The 23241-nt window shown below is 49.6% G+C and overlaps 1 protein-coding gene across 1 annotated transcript in view; it reads right to left on the bottom strand.

Moving 5' to 3' along the window:
- FNDC5 (fibronectin type III domain containing 5) overlaps window positions 1–22805 on the bottom strand; it is a 30214-nt gene extending 7409 nt beyond the window's left edge. The window contains exons 1-4 of the mRNA XM_044997689.1: window positions 22359–22805; window positions 5868–5983; window positions 4113–4311; window positions 1383–1472 (exon numbers count right to left, since the gene is read on the bottom strand). Of these exons, the coding sequence (XP_044853624.1) occupies window positions 1383–1472; window positions 4113–4311; window positions 5868–5983; window positions 22359–22455 (502 nt within the window). The 5' untranslated portion in view covers window positions 22456–22805. The remainder of the gene's footprint in view (window positions 1–1382; window positions 1473–4112; window positions 4312–5867; window positions 5984–22358) is intronic.
- Window positions 22806–23241: the final 436 nt, after the last annotated feature.

Below are 23241 nucleotides of genomic sequence, written 5' to 3'. Positions count from 1 at the left end.
CTAAGAAAATCCCGTGGGCACTCTTCTAGGCCCAATCCCACTGCAAAGTGCTCCAGGATTGAAAAGGTGCAGAGGGGATCTTTGCTCCATCCTGCCACAGCACCAAGCACTCTTCAGCCACAGCCATGGGTCTGACCCTACAGTATTGCCTTTTAAATCATATGGGCCCCGAACCTGTAGCCCTGATGCAGCAAAGCTCCCATTGAATCAATGGGATTTTTGGTTGCATGAGGTCTGCAAGATCAAGCCACAATTTTCAAAAATGGGTTTAGGTTCCTAAGTCCACGTTTAGGCAAAACACGTGGCTGGACTTCAAAAAGTGCTGAGCACTCAGCTGCTACTTTTGGCATTTACCTTGCTTGTCGTTGCTACAAATTTACCCTTTTCCTCCCTTGCCCTTGGCCCGTCCCACCCATAGGTTCATACATTTTAAGGCCAGAAGGGACCATTAAATCATCTAATTTAGGCTGATGTCACTGAAGCTCTGCAGTGGGACTCTCTCTCTCTCACACACACACACACGCATTCTTCAGACCGGGGCATTTCCGTGTACAGTTTCATCCTATACCACTCATAGACCTTTACAGATTGGTTGCTCACAGAGTCTCATCCTTTCCATAGCCTCATTGATAATACTACAGAGTTGACCAGTTTTGCTCTCAGATGTGTGGGAAATTTGCTCTGTAAACAATTCTTTTTATTCTTATACCAGATTTTAAGAGGATTCAGGTTCATTGCTGACCTGATATTTTATGTTTGGCTTCTTTTAACAGTTCAATCATTGTAATAGATCTCAAACGTGGGTTTTAGTAAATATAGAATACTGGATGCTTGAGAGTGAGATAGGAGGTTGTAACTCACTCTTGATTTGTGATGTTTGTCTTTAGAATATCGCCGCACCTCTTCAGAAGAATTACTGGCTTGTGTGTGACCTGCAGGCATGTAATGGGCCAGATATAGTGAGAGTGGCACACTTCACTTGGGCTGCATTGTGTTAATGAAACAGAAGGGGCTGGATTCTGGTGTGGGGTTAAGGGGATTACCATCAAGTTTTTTCTGGAAGGATTGAGAATATAGGATTTACCACAGCAGATCAGACAATTGGTTCATTAAATCCATTATACTACCTCCTGCTGTACTAAATGAGACTACTTCAGCCAGTCCAGTTCCTGCCTCCAGCAGTCGCCTGCCTCTCCTCTTACCTGATGCTACAGACGAAAGTGAAATGCACTTATATCCAAATGTGCAATGCTGCATACAGGGGGCAGGGGTAGGGATTACTCTGCATATCTCTTCCTGGCCATCATGGGTGTATATTCTCACACACACCCACACATGACTCTGGGACATTACATGCCTTCATCATAGGGACTGCTACCAACCTGCCCACATGAATAACACCACGACAATTATGAGAATTTCCCCAGCTCGCAGCTGCTGGTTCTTCCCCATCTCCTTCATCGTCACCTCATCTGCACAGGGGAGAGAGAGACAATGAGTTCCATTTGTGTAATGAGTTCAGTCAGGCTCTGCCTGCTCCTTTCACATGCTCCTTCCCCTCCCCCCAAACTCACAGATAGTTAGTGAGCAAAGCTGGGTGGCTGCAGATCTGAAAACCCCTTGGAAGATTTGGAAATGTAAACCCCAGCTGACCACATTAAAGTCTCTCACTAGACACCCGTTTTACTATGTGCCCCAGCCTTTGACGGTGAGTGCACAAGGTTCAAAAGTAGCATGAATTGTCCAGAGTCATCACGCCTCAGTCAGCTGCTAGCATCCCCGTTCCTTTCTCTCTCTGTTAGAGTTTTCTGTAGCACCCATCACTGGAATATCTCCGCATGGTGTATTCTAGTCATCGCATCACTATTCTGTGCAGAATTCCTGCCCGCCCGGCTCAGGATTTATGTCCTGTAGTATGCAGGGTTGGCATAATCTTTTTCAGCAGAGCTGCGGGATGCAGGAATGAGTAGTACCTCTTCACAAGCCATAATGTACAGCCCTGGCCTTGGAGGACCAAGAAGATTGCAGTTCAGATCTCCTGGGAAGCAGACAATGCTCTTCTCAGTGTTTTCAGATGAACAGCAATTCACTATTGACAGACTCCAAATCATTTCAGCAGAAAGAGAACCCTGCAATACAATATGGCCTAACCTAATCAACTAGTAACCCTTTATAACCTGGACTCCTGCTCTTCCCTGTCCCCTGTTCATTAGAGTGCCTTGCTGCTGCAGAACATCTCTTTGACCTGCCTTGGCACCATCTGATTTTGGCTGGATTTCTGCTCAGAAGGGACAAATTAAAAAGCATTTCCCTGACTGGCCGTAACTGATTTGGCAAAAACATTTCAGATTTTAAAAAAGCAGGATATCCATTGGTGTCTCTTAGAATCCAAGTGCAGGGAGGTTTAGTGAGTCTCTCACAGCCTCATCTTAATGCTGCTGCAGCGTCCCTGGCATGAATCCTCAGGAGTTCTATCCCAAACTGCGTGCAGAGTCTGACCAAAAATTTCCCCAGGCACTCTTCATTTGCTGGGCTGATTGGCATGCTCCTGCCAGACACTAGTCCTGAGAACAGTCCTCATTCCCTCTGCCTCTAAGCTACCCACTGAGGAAAGAGCAATGGAGATTCAGGTGCTGGGAGCACTAGCGGCTGAGGTTCTACTGGGGTTCATAATTTTGCTGAAACAGGCCAGTCTTGCTGTGGTTAATGTGATATACAAAAGTCACTTTACCAGCAAAGATTCTTGTGTCCTTACCATTAGGGAGTATCCCAGTCTTGACACTAGTATGGTCTCAGACTGCAATCTGAGATGTGTAGCTGGTATGCCTTAGATTCCTCTACACTCATTTAAACTCTCTTAGTGCTGCTTTTCCCTTACCGGTGTGAGTTTAAGGGAGTCTAGGCTGAGGGAACTTGCTTGCCCAGCAGCTGGAAGATGCAATAAGAAAGGGACGGCCTCCTTTAATTTACACATCCTTATTCCGCCCTGTCAGTTGCTTTCCATGCTGCGCACCTCACTTCTGGCTTCTTGAAATGAGTTACACCAGCTTAGCCTCTCCTAGACTCATTCACACTCAGCGAGACCCAGTGCATTGACTCAGAGGTGATGTAAAGGGGGGGTGAATTGCACACCAGTGGGAGGGGCTGAGTCTGAAGGAGCATAAATTGGTGTAACATGCACATTTAGGGAGCCATCTGAAGGTATAAAATTGCCATCACTCCCTGTAGGCTCAGTCTGACCTCAGAATTTGGCCTTACAGGTACAGGGGACTGAATGGCCTGGGGCAGTGGGATGAAAGAAGGAAGATTTTCCCTCTACATCCCAGTTTCCAATCTGACCCTTGTTTGTTTCCTCTAGAACACCCCACCTCAGTCATGGGGAGAGAGTGAGAGATCAGCAGAAGCTGCCAGTGACTTCAGGGGGCAGGTGAGGCCAGGAGCACTCCTGAGTCTGACCCCATCATGTCATCTTCAGGCACTTTCACTAACACGGGCACCCGTGAATTGTTCGGTTTTTTGTTTGTTCCCCAGCAGAGCCTGAATAAACAATGAGGGCCAGGTCCTCCACTGGTGAAAACCGGCATAGCTTCAAGTCAGCAGAACCACACCAACTTTCACCAGCTGAGGATTAGGCCGAGGTCTCATCTCTGTATTGGTGTTTTTCACTGACGTTCTATTTTTGCCTCAGGGAGCTGAACCGACCAGAGATCAGGTCTTGTCACAGTATTTCCACCATCCGAGAACTCCCAACTCCTGAGCCTTAGCCTTGGTCTCATAAACGTTTCTATGGGCCAGTAACAACCACCCATGGAGAATGTAAACAGAAATTCTAGAACCTGTGTGTAACATGCAGGCTAAGAGAGTCAGGACACGACACACTTTGCCCATGTGTTACGTCTGTACATCCCCCATGCCCGCTCCTGTGTGTAGTTACACGGGTCTGATCCCACTGACTACAATGGGACTGCAACAAGCGAATTTAGCCCTGCCTGCATTTAGCTCGGCTGGTCTTATTTTTGAATGCACCAGGCACCGTGTCCCACTTTGCTGGCCAACACGGCCCTGCATCTGGGGCAGCCCATGGGGCCATGTAAGAACTCGCCCACACTTGCCTTTATTCTTTGAGGCCAGCTTCTCGGCTTCCCTGGGGGTCTTGAAGAGGACGGGTTCACTGGCTGGACTCTGGCCTTGGATGCTGATGGACTGGACATGCACAATATACTCAGTGTCCTCCTCCAGGTCCCAGAGGGCGCACGAGCGGGTGGTGGTGTTCACCTCTTGGATGAAGCGCAGCATCCGCACATCCTTCTTCTGCAAGCCCAAGGCAGGAAAGCACAGGAGCTCAGAGGGAGGGTTCTGTCTGGGTGACGGATGCCTTGCTACATAGACGCGTTCCACTGCTCCCCAGGGCCCCTGACAGCTGCCCTTTAAAGTCCCCCTAGCCCGTGCGTAGGAGGAAAGACGTGTGCTCTAATCTGATCACAGGCTTCTCAAGCAGTGAGACCAGCTACAGCTGCTTTTATGCAAGCGGGTGCAGGTGACAGCCACTCGCTCCTCCGACTCGCCAGAAACAGTGGGCCCAGCCCTTCTCCCACTGACATCACTGACACACGTGTAACTCCACTGACTTCAGTGGAGATTCTCCTGATTGATTCTGGAGGGAAGTCAGGCCCAGTACTTGTAGAGAAGGTGACCTGGTAAAGGCTTGGTGGAGAGGGACTGGTTCCATTTCCCTTGAGGTTCAGAGCCAGTTGGATGAATGGTTCAGACTCTGGATCTCTCTAGTATTTATCCGTATACCCTAAGGGCATGGGTGTGCAAGGCCCATATCACCTGGTAACACGTGCCATCTCCCAGGAGCTCCCTCACTAGCTTCAGCTTGTAGAACGTCACAACAGAGCAGGAGCCGCAAATTCCACTCAAAGCATCTGGAGCTTCTGGGTGAAACTCATCCTGTGCAGAGCCCAGCACAAGGCCTCGGCACCTCTAGTGTCCCCGGCTCCTCAGAGATGTCGTGGTGCCGATGTTTTGTGCTGGCCTCTACATGAATCTCATCCTCTATGAATGAAATGGCAACCTCCCAATGCTGGCTTTAAGGAGATGTGCTCTCATCTTCCCCATGTTCTATCCCTGTCGGCACTTACCTCTCAGCAGAGCTATTGCCGAGATTTGGGGCTGATGCTAGCGCTGTCAGGTTGCATTTTCTGCCTAGTCACCTTTGGGCCCTGGAAGCGTGAAGCCATTAAATCGTTCCGGCCTGCTCCTGCTCTCACTGAAGCCAGCAGCAAAACTTCCAGGGACATGACTGGGGGCAGCCTCTGGCCCTGAGCAGATTTGTGTGCATAGCTATAACTGCTTTCCCTGCCATGAGATGTAACTAAGAGCTGGGTGGGGCATGAGGTGGAGATGATTAGGGGAGTCCTCCAAACTAGCCCTTCTCCAGTCTCCCGAACCATTGAATCCCCTGGGGGCGTTTCGCTGATGGATCCATTGCCCCGCTCAGCCCCTTTGCTGCGAAGACCGTGAGTTGCTTTGCACAGTCACCCCTCTCCCTGGGGTAATCATCCAGGCTGATGCTAACTTGTCTACTCTCCTGTCAGTGTGCAGTTCTTCTCTGTCCCCAGGATTATACATTTGGGGCATGTCCTAAATCCAACCCCCTGGAAATGGGTTAAGGTGAAGGAAGAGGCTGATTCTGTGTCAGAGCTCTGCAAGAGCCTTGTGAGAGCTGCAGGCGGGGCGGCTGCACCATGAGAAATCCAGAGTTTGCCCTTTCTTCCCTGCTCCTAAGGCCCAGAGCAGGTGGGTAGAGCTGAGGGGGACCCAGCACATGTGGAGAGGGGAGGGGGGCCATATGGTGAGGATACCTGCTGGGAGATTGCAAATCCAATAACAACTTCATCCTCCAGAACATCCCAGGTCACAACAGCCGAGTTGGCCTTCAGATGTTTGACTGTGACATTGACTGGAGCGGACGGGCTGTCTGCAAGGAGACAAAACACAAGCTTTACTATGGCAAAGTCACTGGTGCAGGCAGGAGACAGGGAAGGAGCTAGAGAGGAGGAGCAGTCGATTCCTGTAAGGCATCGGACATGGTTTCCTGTAATAAGAGGAAACAGGGATTTAACCCAGGTCAGCCACTGCCCCTTAGCTAGGGGGCTGCAGATGCCCTTCATCTATGTACTGGCTCCAGGCGTGTGGAACTTTGAGACATAGACATACCATGTTTTTGGTGGCCATTAAATTCTCCAGCCCCCTTGGATGATTTAGAGTAACATTAAACATGCATGTAAAATATTTAACCCTTTAGACACTGCATCCCAAACTCATGCTGATAAAGCTTTTATGCCACACAACGCCATCACATACTCTTCATCTAGCTAGTCTGTCACACACCCCCCTGCTTTCTCCATTAGAGCTTGCCCGGACTGCAGTGAGAGTGAAAGGCAAACAGGACCCTGCCTGGGTACTCAGCACGTCACCAAGGGTGGCCTGTAGTTGGAAGTCCTGGAGTGCTGGTGTACGGGGAGACTTTGGCAAACCAGTAAAGTGCCTGAAACCACTATGGCTTATTGTTAAAGGCGGCCTAGTCAGCAAGCTGTAAGTTGGCCATTCAGCAGTCTCAGCTTGACCAAGGCAGGAGGGGGGGGGAGTTTTGGGGTGCCACAGAAAGGGCAGCTTGACCCCGCGTCCTTCCTGATAAGAATTGTGTTGAAGTTGCTGATACATGCATTTTAAAAGAGCGGGATGTGCCCCAGGAATGTCTATTGGGGTCTCAAGGCTGCAAACTCTGGAAAAACCCACACCTGGTTAATCAATCATCAGAAGGAGCCTCTTGCTTGCCCATTGGAACTGCTCACTTAACAAGCTTTCTTTAAGGGACATGTCATTCTATTACTAATGTATCAATAAGGGGGAAAGCTTGAGATAGTTGGACTCGTTTGGGGACTCTTTTGGGCTCTTTTTGGACTCTCCCTCTGGATACATCTTGCGGTCCCCACTGGCAGACGGAAGATTTGGCCACCGGAAGCCTGCCGCTGTGTCACTCGAGAGCCACACTCAGCTTTGGTAATTATCAAGGGTTGGGAGTGTTTTATTAACCATTGCAGACGTGTGTAAGTGCTTGAGACTAAGTAAAGTTTAGCTTTAGGTGAAAGCACTCTCATGTTGTCCTGTTTGTGCCAGCCATCTATCAGTCGGACAGCCGTGTCTCCCCGATTTATTTCCTGACACCTCCTTGCACAGAGTAAAAATTACCAAGAGCTTCAGGTTGAAAGAACCCCGGGTAACACTGGTGCCCTAGTTAACGCCCTTGGGGATTTGAAACCCACATGCAGTGAAGAGGGGGGTGCAGGGCCGGTGTAACCACTAGGCGAACTAGGCGGCCACCTAGGGCGCCAAGATTTGGGGGCACCAAAAAGCGGTGCCCCAAAATTTTATTTTACACTATTGCTCCCGGTCGGGGGACTGGCCGCTCGCAGCCATGTTAGCACCTACCTCTGTGGGCGTCCTCTGCAACCGCGGGCCCTGTCGCCTCCCTCCGCCGTGCCCTCCATCACTGCCCACCCCGTGCCCCCCACGCCAGTCCGGATCTGCCTCCTCCCTGAGCCCCCAGGCTGTCGCATTGCTCCCTAGCCCGCTTCCTCCGGCTCTGGCAGTCCTGGAACCCCTGCCGCAGCAGTGGCTGCTGGCCAAGGGCTGCCAGCTGCAGATCGGAGTGAGTGACATCAGCCCTCCTGCAGCTGGCCCTATTGACAGCAATGCAGCGGTGGGGGCGGGGACGAGAAGGAGTGGGGGAAAGGAAGGAGGAGACCATGGCCACTGGTCCACCTGCAGGAGTGGAACATGGCCCTGCCAGAGGATACATGGTTAAAGAGCTCCAAAAGTGTACCCGTCCTCAGAACGTGCCACCTTCCAAGGCTTCATCCCCATCCATCCCTGCAGCCTTGTGGAGCAGGCAAATAGAGCCCCATTTGGGGGGAAACTGAGGTAGAGAACAGGGACATGACTTGCCCAAGGTCACCCGGGGAGTCATTGTCGGAGTCCTGCTTTGAACACAGAAGATCGATGCTCCTAGTTCTGCGCTGGCTCAGACCATTAGGCCAGAGGCCTTCAAGCCCTGAGCTGTGCACCTGCCCACACAAGGTACTAATCTGGGATTCAGGGGCAGCACACTGCAAGCTTTCAGTGAAGAAACTTGGCTGTCTCGAGCCCTTATGGCTATAAGGAAAATCTTCCAAAGGTGATGGGCATCTAGCTGACACAGTTCTGTCTGCCTGAGTCTGCAGCCAGCCTGGGACAACAGCTCTAGGAAATGCAGCAGTAACTGTTAAGTCTAATTACGACACTGTCAGAGCCCGATTTTCATGTAACATGGGTGACCAGTTGCCTGGTGCACAGCCACTGCAAGTGGGCGAGCAACGCAGGTTAAGTGCAGCTGAACCCTGGGCAGGCTGCAGCACCCAAGAGATTTTTCTTCTCCCACTGAATGACAGAAGATGCACCAGTAACTTTACTAGGTAGAAGTTTAGTGACCACATTAGGGCCATATCCTCCCCACTCCCAGCATTGGGCCAACTGCCCCTCATCATTCTCCTGATTGCTTGTATTGTTATTGATTGGGTGTGTGTGTTTCTTTTATTTTTATTTCCCTGCTGCTTTGAAATGCTGATGCTTTACAAGCCACCTGGTGGTGCCACAAGGCCAGGGTGGGCAGAAGTTAGGTCTCCTTTGATTTGTTTATTTTAAATGACCACATTTGTGGGGCTGATGAGCTGACTGCTGAGGGACTGGCTGAACTTCCAACCAACCCTCCTGGCTTCGAACTAACAGGAAAGCAATGACCCTGTAACCCCTTCCAAACAACACTCTCGGGCAAGACCTGGGTGCTTCCATTGCCAACAGGTGTGATCATGCGTCAAAAGCTCCAGGAATCAGTAACGAGGCAATTAGGAATGGGAAGGTCTAGACAAGGCATCGGGCCCAGATGGGTTCCAGCCCACAGTCCTTCAGGAAGCAAAAAGGGCAATAAGAAAGCCCCTGGCCCAGATTGTTGGAATCTCACGAAAGGCTGGGCAGTGGCTTGAAATGGAGCAGTAACTAATGATCGGTGGCTCAAAGAGTTTGCAGAGGGAAGATCCTTTATTCGATCAGGTCAGCATCAATCAGAAATTGTTGTCATCTCTTCTGTGGCCCATGTGAAATGCATTTGTAATCCCAGCAGCCAAAAAAACAAACAAACCCCTTTCATTATGGTCAGTAAATGAGGCCCTGGTTGGCAGCCTCATCAGAGAGGCCAAGGACAGGATGGGTCACTGGCCAGTGCTCCTTTCTCACCCCTAGCACAGTCCCTTCTGGACTCAGCTGAGGCAGCAAGAGAGGACTTTGGTCTCCAGGGTTGTCAGTCCAGCACTTTCCACTATTACTTAAACCCCCTTTAAAAACCCAGTTGCAAATCAGAGTAGGGTCTTATTTTAGTAAGGGGCAGTTTGAAGAGCTTCATACAGGGAAGGTCCGTGAGTCATGCCCGATGAATTTGCTAGAATGTATTGAGGCTATGACTGAGCTGAGAGGTGGGAGGGAGAAGGGTGCAGCAGACAAAACAGGTTCTGATTGCAGCATGGTAATGGTGCTTTGAGCAAGGTGTCTACCCCCTTCTAAAGTACAGCCATGCAGCTAAATCCCTGCCTGTTGTGCTTTCCCAGATGCTGTTGAGAGAGGCTACCACAGCATGGGGTGATTTATACAGCCTGGGATTGGGAAGGTTATTGAAACAAGTGAATTACCGGGAAACAGAGTGTGTGGGTAAAAGAGCATTCAGGATGGGGAGAAGGAATATGTGGGTGGCACCAATACTGGCATCTGAATCCCTTTGGTTTAGCAGGGATATTAATGACCTTGCGGAAAGGATAATATAAAAAATGCCTAAATTTTCCGATGCCATAAAATGTGGGGGAGGTGGGAAGAGCCAGCAGATACGGAGAAGCAGAGCAAACACCTTCAACATGAGCAGGTTAAATAAGGCTGCGAGGCTGTGACGTGATAGCGAAGTGCACTGCAAGGTTGCAGCCCAAACGTTTCCACAGAGACAGGAGCCTATAAAACAGGAGTCACAATACAGACCAGGAGAGAGAGCAGGTGGGGAAGGGGATTAAGGATACTTCACTACCTCCATCTGCACAATAGAAACCCCAAGAAATGGATGGTAAAGGGAGATGCACTAAAATCAAACACAGTGGGCCCAATGCTCTCCCTTTACCCCCCTGTAAATCAGGACGCACGCCTTTGAAATCAATGGAGTTAATCCAGTATAAAAGTGATGTGAGGCCATTTGCAGAAATGTGAAGCGAAGCAAGTAAATTCTCCACGGACAGAGCTAAGTGTTTGCTACGAAGGTCCTGGAAGATCCAGGATGAGATTGTGATTTCCTTGAATCTGTTTGCTGTTTGGATTTATTCCATAAACTTTCTTACTCTCTGGGTCGATCACACTTTCTTTGGAATTCCAGTTGTGTTTTGATTAGATAGATGAGATCCAGTTTCTGGTCTCTGACTGGCTCTGTGTGAGCATTTTCAGCACGAATGCTTAGGTGGACAAATCTAAATGTTGAATTCCCTGATACTGTGCGTGCAGCTCTGAATTTTGCTTTCTGCGAATGCTTATGTCAGTAAAACTCAAACCATTATCAGAAAGTGACCCCAGAGGCAGAGGGGGTAATGTTCATCTGAACTCATTTCAACATGCAGGCAGGATATCTGGGGAACTTTCTATGCAACAGTCACCCAGCCCTCCCCAGGCACATTCATTTCTGATGCACTAGGGATGGCTGCATCAGCCTTTTAGTCAACAATAGACCATATGTTCCAGGGTTTGTGATTTAGCTGTTTAACTTCATTCCAACTCATAGGCCATAACCCCACCGGAGCAAATTCCTCTCTCAAAACTGAAAGAACATCTGTTTGGCGGAGTTTGAGTTAGCGACATGCATGCACATGAAAAGATGTTCTCCTTTTTGTGCCCATTTGTTTAGTTAAAATAAAATCATGCCAGTTTCTCATGGGCAGTGGCTGCTGTGAAACAAACCATGATCGCTCTTGTTTTCTTCCAGCAGGGAGCTTTCACAAGGTGGACCCTTGCCCTTCATACCCCAGGCGCTGTGAGTCACAGCCGTGCCTCACAGCTGCATACTCTGGGTCCTTTTGGAGAATGCAGGGCATAGCCTTCTCCACGCAACAAAGAGGCACAAGCAGTGAAAATTACCATGAATATGCTCTTAATGCTGAGAACTCCTCTTTGCCTCTCATTAAATGCTCTGCTGATTATTAAGCAGCTTTTTTTCTTTAAAGAGAGAGAAAACATTTATGGCTTTGGACTAATTTGTCACTGGCCTCTCACCTTACCACCAGCGGCTCCTGGTGTCAGGAACAGGAGGCCTGGAGGATGGGAAGCTCCCTACCTGCCTGTTGGGTTGCTGTTGCACAGGGGTTGATATCACAGCCCTTGCTGGTGTCAACCAATAATCACCCAGCACATCTATTAGTTGGGGAGATTGACTACAAACTACACCATGAACAGTATGTAGAGTACCCTGCCAATCCATACCCAGTGCTAGAGTGGTACCCACACTATACCCACTAGCTCATATCTATCTATGGATCTGTACCTAGAGGTATTCCTATGCCTGACCAATGTCTGATCTATACCTAATACCCTATATATCATCACTATCGGATCTATATTCAATACCCTATGTACAGTATACCCAATATAGTACCTGACCTATATCTGATTGACTATGCCTACCTCATACATCCTATCTAGTATATCTGATCTATATTTAATGTCATCTGTATATATTATACAATATGTATATTTAGTGCTACGTACAGTATATGATCTGTACTTAATAGCTTATGGATCTCTAATACTTTAACTGTACCTAATGCCCTATTTTATAAATGATACAGTGAAGCCAATACAAGAGACTTCCACTGGCTGAGTCATCTTGTTAGCCAGCATCCTGCCTTACAGTCTGCCCTAGAGGAGCCTTGGATACGGTGAGTGTAGTTCTGATCCATCAAACTGATTTTTCTTGGTCTCCTGGACAATTGCTTAAGAAAGGTACCAGAGCCACCCAAAGCCCTGTGCCTGCTGCCTAGCTATGTAAGTTGGGAGCCCAATCAGGTATCCACTTCCGGCCTGGCCTCAGCTACAGGTCTCCCAAACACTCTTCTGCCTTCTCTCTGCCCTAAGAGGGGAGATGTCTTTTGCCTACTTCAGCCCAAGTTCCTGAAGGATTTCCCCCTCAGAGTCTGATCCCTTTGTCTTCAGCTTTGATCAGTTTCCATTCCATCTCAACGCATGCACTGCGATGCATCAGCAGCTTTCTGCGGTGTCACCCCTCCTTAATGCCGGCTAACGTTCCTTGAGCCCTGGCTGCTAAAGTCTTAGAGTGGGGTTTCCAACAGCTCCCAAGTGACTTAGAAGCACAAGTCTCACTGTAAGTCAATGGAACCTGCGTTCCTAAGCTCCTTTTGAAAATCCAGCCCTATGTCCCCCTCCAGTAACTTCATTGCAAGGGAGACACCAGGCACTTTTTGATCAAAGATCAGATGTGGTGTGTTGGACTCTTTAGATGCTGGGTAAGGAATGTACAAAATAAGAATTGTGGTCTAGCCAGAAGACACAGGGGTTCATTTCTTAAAGCTCACACTTGCTTTCTGTAACGGGAGTTTTGGAATAGAGACGTCTGCTCTTGGGAATTCATAGCCTTCCGACAAGAGTCACAAAAGCAGTGTGTGCATGTGTGAATAGAAGAGGTCACACACTGTGCAGCACTAGCCTCTCTAAGGGAAGGCAGGCTCCTATGGGATCCACCCGGAGAAGGGAATAGGCCCCAACACAGTTAAACAGAAATAAACTAACCAGTCCCTTACTGTCCCTTGGATAGTATGTAGGTATTTCATCCCCTTTGCACAGATGGACAAACTGAGGCAGGCATTAAATGAGGTGCCCAAGGACACAAAGAGAGTCGGTGTTAGGGGTTCACTTTGCTCAGGAATTCCTGGCTCCTCTGCTTGAACCACAACTCTTGCTGTTGCAGATCTTTCTTTGGAAGCCACTCTCGGTTAGCAATTCCCCCCCTGTTTAGCAGTGAGCCTTTACTGTGCAGTTGATAGTACAAGCCAATTTTGTGTCCCCTTGCCATGTAAGCTGCAGGAAGAAGTAATTAAACAATGGAAGTGAGGATCTGTGGTACTATCACATCCTTTGAGGTCACTTCCACTGGCTGAGTCATCTGTTCAGAAGGTGGATACAGTATTGGAGCCCATTTCTAAGTTTAGTCTCCCCTGGTTTGGGGTGCAAAGGTGAGAAACCTCCCAAGCAATCTGTTTGCTTTGATCTCAGCTCCTTCAGAAGCTGCAACTAGGTCTGTGACTGTACTTGGAAGCAGATGGAGCAGAGTGAACTCTCTTCCCACTCTAACATGGCTTGCACTGGGACCACGGGGAATTTCTGAATTGCTTAGTTCCTATTCTGCAGGGAGCTTCTTAATGCTGTGTAAGACTTAAATTCTTCACAGCCTCCAGCAAGAGGACCAGGAACCTAAGCCACAGCCAAGGCTCTGAAATGGATCAGTCTTTCCCATCACTACCTGGTCCCTTCAATGCATCCTTGAGCCCAAGCAGGACCTACCAGCTGCATGTCCTTTCCTAGGGGAAGCGGTAAATGTCAGGATTAAATCACCACGGCTTTTTGTTCCCTGTGCCATGACCTTTACAGCAGAAGCAAGTGGCATAAGAACATGACCTGCAGGGGAAAGAGCTGTTGTTAAATCTTCTGAACAATGTTCTCTCCAAGGCATTGAAGCACACCCCCTCTCCCTTCGAGGGCTGTGGGGGTCCTTTCTCTCCAACGCAGAGAGATGTGTGTGAAAGGAATTGCTTTAGTTCCGTCTCAGAGCCCTTTCTTTGCTCTCACAGTGGGATTTCCTTCAGCAGGTATAATTGCTTGTCAACTTTATGGGGTATTTAGCAAGGGCTGAAGCAGTCTTCAGCTTTCTTGAGCATTTTAATGACGGAAGCCTGCAGGGGAGTGGGAGGGAGCATGGACCCGTCTACCACTGCCATTCAGGCTCTGAGTCACATGAGAGAAATGAAATCAGACAGTTTCAAAGAACAAAAAGCCCAACTGGTGATTCTTTAGTGCTAGAAAGGAGTCAGTTATTCCCTGCAAACCACCCACCCCCTTACAAAATGCTACAGTCATGGTCCAAACGCCACAGCCCCCACTCGCCAACTCCATGGGGAGCTGTGAGTGTATATATGAAGGCATTGGGCCAGATTCTCAGTTTGGACTAGGTCATTTTGTGCCATTCAGGCAGCACAAAGGAGCTGGATTCCGGCCATAACTGGCCAGATGAGAGTTGCGCTGGTGGGAGAAGCTGGCGGAGCTGATCTTCAGCTGGTGTATAAGTTAGAGTAGCTTCTTAGCTGCATTAACTCACCATAGGGCTGACACATACACCACCACCAGTCCCTGATGCCTCCCAATCTCCTGAACTGAGTGTCTCTCAGTCGCAGGAGACGCTCTTCCCCAGCATCTGGCTTGCAGAGTTCAATCAAGCAGATCCTTCTCTGAAGTGAGCATTGATCATGACTGAAGGATTGGGCCCTAGCCTAATGTTCCCTCTCGTTATGCTCCAGTATTTGTTTATAAGCCCCCAACCTGATTAAATCCTAGAGACAGGAAGAAATGGGGATGGATCTGGGTTTTAGTTCTGCAATCTGAAAGCCAGATCCAGGGGCCAATTTAATCCAGAGCCCACATACTCAGCATGTTTCGGGTAAAAAGTTCTGGTTTATGACCCCTCTCTTTCTGCGGCTACGTAACATGAGAGAAATGTTCTGAGCAAGCTGGAGAGTTTAATAAACTACTTGGTTTTTTTACATTTAGAGACCAGGGGACAAGTAATCACATGAGAACCAAGACACTGATACAGAACAAGCTGATTATAGTGGTAGAATTGCCAGCCCTTACTGATACACAAGGGACTCCACTGCCCTGTAATATTTACATGGTTGGAAAGGAGTAGCATGTCTCTAATTAACTCCATATCTCACTTTTTTTAATAACATGCACAGGGTCAGTTTCCACCACATATTTTAGCAGTTGGATGCCAGCCCCGGATTCATTAGACTCCAACCTGCAACAACCCCCCTTTGATTAGGTTAGGCCTCAGCTGGAATACTGTGTCCAATTTTGGTCACCAATGTATAGAAAGGATGCAGAGGAACTGGAAAGGATCCAGAGGCGAGCGACAAAGATGATCAGAGGGATGGAACACAAGCCATGTGAGCAAAGGCTGAAGGAACTGGGTATGTTTAGTTTGGAAAAGAGGAGATTAAGGGGGGACATGACAGCCGTCTGCAAATACTGGAATGGCTGCCATAAAAAAGATGGAGAAAAGTTGTTCTCTCTTGCAACAGAGGGCAGGACAAGAGGCAGTGGGTTCAAACTACAGAATAGCACAGGGGTGCACAAGCCTGAAAGCCGTGTTTGGCCCGTCAGACCTTTTAATCTGGCCCTTGAGCTGCTGCCAGGGAGTGGGGTCAGAGGCTTGCCCCACTCCGCCCTCCCAGCACTCCCGCCAGGGAGTGGGGTCGGAGACTTGCCCCAGCTGGGGAGTGGAGTCGGGGGCTTGCACCTCTCCGCCTGCCCAGCATGCCCTAGCTCCCAACTCACAGTTCCTTGATGAGCATCATCTTCCCACAGGCAGAGCCACATTGTGCAGCACAACCGGCACCGCTTACCCATACGTCATCGCGCTATTTCTGGGATCGGAACCCTGCCCCAATGCAGCAGTGCTCCCAATCCCTGAAGCTCCAGCCTCCTTGCGCCAACCTCCACCCAATGATCAAGGCCAGCAGCACTGCATTGTGACCAGGGCCGGTTCGAGACCCCAGCGCGCCAAGCGCGCACTTGGGGCGACGTCCCAGCAGGAGGGTGGCAGGCGGCTCCGGTGGACCTCCCGCAGACGTGCCTGCGGAGGGGCCGCTGGTCCCGCAGCTCTGGAGGAGCATCCGTAGGCATGCCTGCGGGAGGTCCACCGGAGCTGCGGGACCAGCGGACCCTCCACAGGCACGTCTGTGGGAGGTCCACCGGAGCTGCGGGACCGGCGACCACTAGAGCGCCTCCCGCGGCATGCCGCCGTGCTTGGGGTGGCGGAAATCCTAGAGCCGCCCCTGATTGTGACTGTGAACTTCGGTGTGCTTCTGTTTCCCCAACTGTAAAATGGGGATAATACACCTGCCTCCCAAGGGGGTGGTGCCAAAAGATTATTTGAAATCCAGTACAGAAAGGCAAAGACTTACATGACAAGCATGAAAGCTTGTGCTCGAATGTAGTGTTTGGCTAATGTTACTACTGATGCTTCTTTCACATACTCTTTTGCCCCCATAAGAGCTAGTTAGGTGGGTTTTTTTGTTTGTTTGTTTTTTAATATACCTATGATAGAAGATTTGTATCTTAGCACTTAAGATACAAATCACCTGGCGAGCATAGCAAACGCTCTGTGCTGCTACTGCACAACAAAGAATGGAAGTGGGCCCTCTGTACTACAAGGCTGAGATGTTCAAAGATACCTAGGGGATTTGGATACCTGGTCCCATTCATTTGAATGGGAAATGAGCATCCTGATTCCTTAGGCAGCTTTGAAAATCTCAGCCTCAGGGTTCAAGTTGTCAGTTTGTGGTATATTCTCTCAAAGCATCTGCATAATTCCCAATAAAGAACCCATCCTGCATTCCTTGCACACCTAACTTGACTTTGGTAGTAGCTCCGAGTGAGCAAGCAGTGCAGAATTGCCCTAAAATTGACACCACACGGAGTATTTATACAGATGAGTTTGTCCAGCAACTAGTGCAATGGGGCCCTGGCCCATAACTGGGGCTCCTGAGTGCTAGTGCAATACAAATAATAAATAAATAACAAACAAATAAATAAATACTAGTAATTCCCAGATCACTGTCAGTGAACTAACCTAATCAACTAACATTTACAGCTAAACTCGACAAGGATGCACTGTAGGGAACATTGCTGCCCTGATCCTCAAAGCTGTGGACTGGGGCAGGATTTCTCTGCCTCTAGCTTCTACGCTTCTATTCTTTCAGCTTTGATTTGCTAAGAAGGAGCCAACTGGCATTTTTCAGCATATTTTCATGACGTCACAATTCAGTGTTCCATCCCAACAACACTGAGCACTTATGCAAACGGCACAGTCCGCCTTCCAATCACTTGTATGAACAATAACCAGGCCTGGGAAGTAGGTAAGACTTACAATTGTGGTTTGACAGATGGAGAAATAAAGACACAGGCAGGTTAAATGATTAGCCCAAGACCACACAGGGTATGTCTATACTGCAATTAAACACCCATGGCTGGTCCACGTGGGCTGACTTGGGCTCACGGGACTTGGACTGCAGGGCTATAAAATTGCGGTGTAGACATTCGGGGTTGAGCTGGAGCCCAAGCTCTGGAACCCTCCCACCTTGTACCTACACAAAGTAATGAACGGTTATTCTGCAGCTACTTGATTCAGTATCTGATGCACGATAGGGATCTTTTCTATATAGATATGAAACAGTTTTGTTCCTCTCTGACACTCAGGGCTTCACTAAGCAGATAAAATTTGCATGCTTTGGTTCTCAGTAAATTTATTCTTTTAACTGAATTATTCTTGTGTCAGGCATTAATTTGGCTTCTGGGTACTTCATGAAATAGGAGGTTTTTACTTGATAACCAGTAGTAAAAGTACTGGGTCAAATTCAGCACCAAAGTGGGTGCAACTCCATTGAGGGCTGCTTATGCAAGCTTATGCAAGCAGTGATATCATATGTGACTGTGTGTGTGTGTGTGTGTGTGTGTGTGTGTGTGTGTGAGAGAGAGAGAGAGAGAGAGAGTGAGGAAGAGGGGTTAATATGGCTGTCTGTCTGTGGAATGAATCCCCATTTGTCACATGTATGTTCTCAGAAAGAGGTGGTGCTTGGAACATATGAAAACCTTGGCTGCTTCGAATAATATGTTCCCGGCTTAGAGGCTGAGGTTAGAAATCGCTGCACTTCAATTAAATCTCATTCATGCCAAATGTAGAAATCAATAGAGTCCATCAGCTGGCCAGGAAACGCCAAGGCAGCAGTGAGATGGGGGCAGGCTCAGGTGGGTCGCTTTGCCATCTGTAATCTGATGTGTCAGACTGCCAGCTGCTTTCTAGTGCATTCCTCCTTTCACTGCTCACTTCAGGTTCTGACAAGGGGCCTGACCCTGCAAGGTGCTGCATGCCCTTGGCTCCCATTGGCTTCAGGGAGTTCAGAGTGCTCAGCACCTCACAGGATCAGGGCCAGTTATCAAGATCCACACCTGCCCACAGTTGCATCTCTTCTGCCCCCTTGTAGTCAGTGGGGCTGCATGGGAGAAGCTGAGGGCAGACTGAAAGCTTTTAGGAATAGCTGAAGGGCACTGTAGGTGTCTGGGGATGTTGAGAACACTGAGCTGCCTTGAAGCAGGAACAGTGCACAGAATCCAGCCAGATGTTCTTTGACAGGGGAAGTGGATGGCAAAGGGAGCCTGGCTCCCTGAATTTTCAGGACTTGGGACCCTGTCCAGCTCCCATTGAAGTCAATGAAAGTTTGGCTATTGACTTCAGTAGGAGCAGGCCCTTAGTTACACTGCAGGGTGGCTCTGTGTAGCCCCATGGAAGTGTTGTATCTTTCTCCTCTTCCTCCTAGGGATAAACCAGACTTGAAATGCACTGTGTCTAGCAGATGGCAGGAGAGCTGTTTGCACTGGGAAGTTGTAATGGCCTTGGCCTATTTTGAAGCCTTTTATCATCTTTGCATAGCATCCCCCGGCTGCTCCGGCAGTCCATAATGGCAGCCCTGTGACTCCATGTTCTGCACAGCTCACTTCCCTTTTTCATTACCTCTGAGTGATGAGGAACGGGCCGATGGCAGCTCAGGGACTAACAGGCCAGGCAGAGCAGGCCATTCAGGCTCAAAGCTGAGCGCTCTTATAAAGCTAAAGCATATTTCAGACCCACTAAATGACTTCAATATTTTCTCAGGGATCCCCCTGTGCAGACAGCTATAGAAATTAGTTGGAGGGCTTTGCTAATGCAATTGCTCGCCTGAACCTGACAGCTGTCCAACAGCATTACAGTTCAGAGACTATTTTACACATCTATCTTTCCTTTTCAATACTATTCCTCTTTTCCAGTCATCTCTGCATTTCTCCTCTTGTTGTAGCTTTCTGATCATGCAACAAAATAGACCTGATTTGCAGAATGCCACATGCAGAAAATCCCCTACACAGACACACCTATACGTGCATTACAGGGCTCTTGCTCCAGACCATGCCACACTATCGTTGATTGCTAAATTAGTAGGGGATGTTTGCAATACTATTCTCCAGTCCTTTGCCAAGAAAGAGTGTTTTTAAATTGTCTGCATGAACCTGGACCCCAAGGAAAGATTTTTTGTGTGTCTACATCCATTGGCAGGGCCTGGCATTGCCATGAAGGATTGTGCCAACCTGTTCCTGCCCTTGTGAGGGAGTGAGGTATTTGTACTAATTCAGAGAAACAAAATCCCTGTAATGTAATAAAAGTCTCTCTTTTTTCACACAGGCATGCACACCCACACCCACCTCTTTCTCTTTGCAGAAGAACACATAGGATTTCACAGGGGATGTATTTTCTGAGGAGTGTTAGAATCCATAGGCTCACTTGACTGAGTAAACTCCTAACCCATTAATAAATATATTAACACTCTAACTTTCTCTCATACCTTTGATCTGAGGATCTCAAAGCACTTTGCAGACACTAATAGGTTTATCTTTAGGACTCTCCTGTGAGGCAAGGAAATATCATCTCCATTTTACAGATGGAGAAGCCAAGACTGGGGAGGAAGGATGATCTTGTGGTTATGGCTTGGGAAACCAAGGTTCAATTCCGAGCTGTCACAGACTCTCTGTGTGACCTTGGGTAAATCTCTTAATCTCTTTGTGGCCTCAGCTTCCTTTCTGCCAAATGAGGATGGTGTTAGCACAAACCCAATAATGTATGTGAAGGGCTCAGATACTGTGAGGACAGGGGCCAAATCAATAGAATTCCCAGAGGTGAAGTTACTTGCTCAAGGTCAGAAAGCTGGAAATAGAACCCAGATCTCCTGCTTTCCAGGTCTGTGCTTTACCCACGAGATCATGCTGCTATCTTCGTATACCTACCCCCTCTGCCAGTGACTCCTAGGCACTTTACAATACACAAAACAATGACAACAACAGACAGTTAAAACAAACAAGCCAAAAAAAATTACAACAGGACAAAACCCCTTGTTTATTCCCAGTTGGCTGACTCAGGTGGCTCAAGGATAGGAAGAAGGAGAGGAGATTGTCCTAGTTTACAAGAAACTGGGAAGGATATTTCAATTGCAAATGCCTTCATTGTGCTGTGTGAATTTTCCCCATTGTTTCATTCTTTTAGGAATATTTTTAATAAATCCCACCATGTCTCCCAGCCTCTGATTTGCAGAGTGATAACTTCAGGATTGCAATGTCTTCTGGCAACATGAACAATGGCCAAGGACAATTGCATCAAAACCAAAGGCATATTTTTGAGGTCACTTCTGTCCCAGCACAAATAGGACAAGGACTCTCAGAACTACAGCCACTAACCAGTCTGGATCGGATACAGGCATTTTCACTTCCTGGAACTGGGTGTCACCGATAAATGTGTACAGAATACTGGAGAGCAAGATCTTCTTGCAATCAGCATTTTGTAAATCAAGGCAGCTGTTTTGCCAAAGCCATATTACCTGCAATGGAATGAGTGAGTGCGACAGTCCTTTGTATGAGTAAATAGAGTCCTTTGATTGTGTCTGGACTTGTAACGATTGTTTTAAAATGTAACTGTGTGGTGTGTGGGCAGTACATGTGAAGGTCCAGAGCAAAATGACACCCACAGACCTGTTTATGGGGTGAAAACACAGAGAAAGCTCTGCAGAGAAGGGGAGTGTATCTGAGGACACATCAGCCCTTTTAAAAAAAATTAGAACTAATGATGTGGTGACCTCTTCCTTTCAGAAAGCCTCTTCCTCAACATCCCAAAGAAAACAGCCTCTAAAAGCACTTCAGATAAAAGGGGCCTGGTTATTATGTGGTCAAGGCACAATGTACCGCAGCAAGTAGCCAAACCAGCTATTCTCATTCTCTTAAAGCCCATCCGGCTTCCAGGAGCCGGGGTGTCTTCAGGGCTCCTTGAATAGGCTGGTAGGTGTAGAGGGAAAGGGACAGGGGAAGGAGCTACAGTTAACAGAGCATGACATGAACACGGTGGACCTGGTTTTACCTTTTCTGGTGTGGTTCAGGCTGTTAATTGGAGAAAGCACCTTTCTTAGGGGAGATAACCCTCTCTGCCATGGCAATGTCCTCAGTAGTGAGTGTCCAAAGAATGGGTCAGACTTTATGCACTTCTCTCATGACTGCTTCATGCCCTATGGTTATTACTCTGACCTACATTTTCAAGAGACTAGCGACTTTGGGTGCCCAACTTGAGACACCTTAAAGGGCCCTGGTCTTCAGAAGGCAGGTGGCTCAGCACTTGACTAAAAACCAGGCTCTTTTACGGTGTCACAAGTCGGGCCTCTAAAATCACTAGCCCTCAGCCCTTACTTGGATGGGGTGGGGAAGGAGTCAGAGTCAGTGATAAATGAAAATTGTTTCCCATTAACACAGATCTAGTCCTTGATCTCTGGTGCTCAGAGTAGATCACACGGCATACCTCCTGCCCACCCACACGGGATACACAGCCACCCTGCAGACTCTGGACACTGCTTCATTTTCTCCTATAAATCATCTTTTTAGTGAGTCTACCCAGCATCCCCTCCCCTCCAACCCCAACCCTCTTCCCCCCACACACACACCCCAGGAGGCCCCTCTTTCTCTGTCCAGGCTGGCAGGAGAGGGCCAGGAGTTCCTAGACTGCCTGCGCTGGGCGTGCAGAGCAGTGAAGTTACACTTCAGTGACCCGGACCTCTCCCCAGCCAACTCCCATGACAGGGCACCGAGTCACGACACCAGAACAGCGTCTCTCAAATGCGTTAACGCTCAGGAGGACCCTGGAGCACCTGGAAGTTTATGAGCATCTCTCTGCCGCGAAATGACACCTGCTGGGGGGGGGGAGCTTTGCAAAGGGCGCGGGGGGGGGGTAAGCTTTGCAATGTCCAGCATGCACAGATAAAATGTGGAGAATCCGCTGAGCCCTGCTAACCACCCAGGCTCCCCGCCAGGTCTCGGCTGCTCCTTACCTGCCTCCACGAGGAACAGGCTGGCATAGCTAAAATAAAACAGCAGGGCTGCGTTGATGTAGATGAAAAAGTGATCCATCCTCCAGAGCGGGTGCATCCTGCATCCCTGTGCCGACGGCTCAGGCCCCGGGCTCCGGCGCAGGGGGGGCAGACCCTGCCGCACCGCTTCAGGGGGGGCAGCGGGAGCCCAGCGCCTCTTCCCGCAGACAGGGACCCGGCGCGGGCATCTCAGGACCGCGGACAGTTCCCCGGCGCTGCGGCTCCACGATCCATCGCTCCGCCCGGGGCGGGAGGGGGCTGCCTCGCTGCTCCGCCGCTCAGGGCCGGCTCCTGCCCTCCGGCTCCCGGGGCAGGGCGGCGGGGCGGCGGCCGGGCTGCGGGGAGGGAAGAGCGGAGGGGCTGAGCTCCATGGGGCTGCTACGCGCCGCGAGCCGCTGCTGCAGCGGGGGGACGTGCCCCGGCCGCCAGCTCCATTCATGGGGAAAGGCTCCCCCCCGCCCCGCTCCGAGCCCCGTCAGCGCGTCTCCGGCAACCTGCCCGCCCCGCCCGGGCAGGGGAGACGGGCCCCTCCCAGCCCCCCGCCCCCGCCAGCTCCGGGGCCCCGCCGCCCCTGCCCCGCAGCCGCCCCCCAGGCTCGGAGGCAGGAACCAGAAACAGCCTGGGCAAAAGAGGAAGAGCCCCCCTGGGGGCTCGCAGCCCGGCCCCCTCTGGGGGCTCGCAGCCTGGTTCGCAGCTCGGGCCCCCCCGGGAGCTCGCAGCCCAGCCCCCCTGGGAGCTCGCAGCCTGGCCCCCCTCTGGGCTCGCAGCCCGGCCCCCCTCTGGGCTCGCAGCCTGGCTCGCAGCCCGGCCCCCCTCTGGGCTCGCAGCTCGGGTCCCCTCTGGG

This window comes from Mauremys mutica, chromosome 23 (genome assembly GCF_020497125.1).
Source record: "Mauremys mutica isolate MM-2020 ecotype Southern chromosome 23, ASM2049712v1, whole genome shotgun sequence".
In the NCBI taxonomy this organism is placed as follows: Eukaryota; Metazoa; Chordata; order Testudines; family Geoemydidae; genus Mauremys; species Mauremys mutica.
This window is presented reverse-complemented; position numbering and strand designations above follow the sequence as displayed.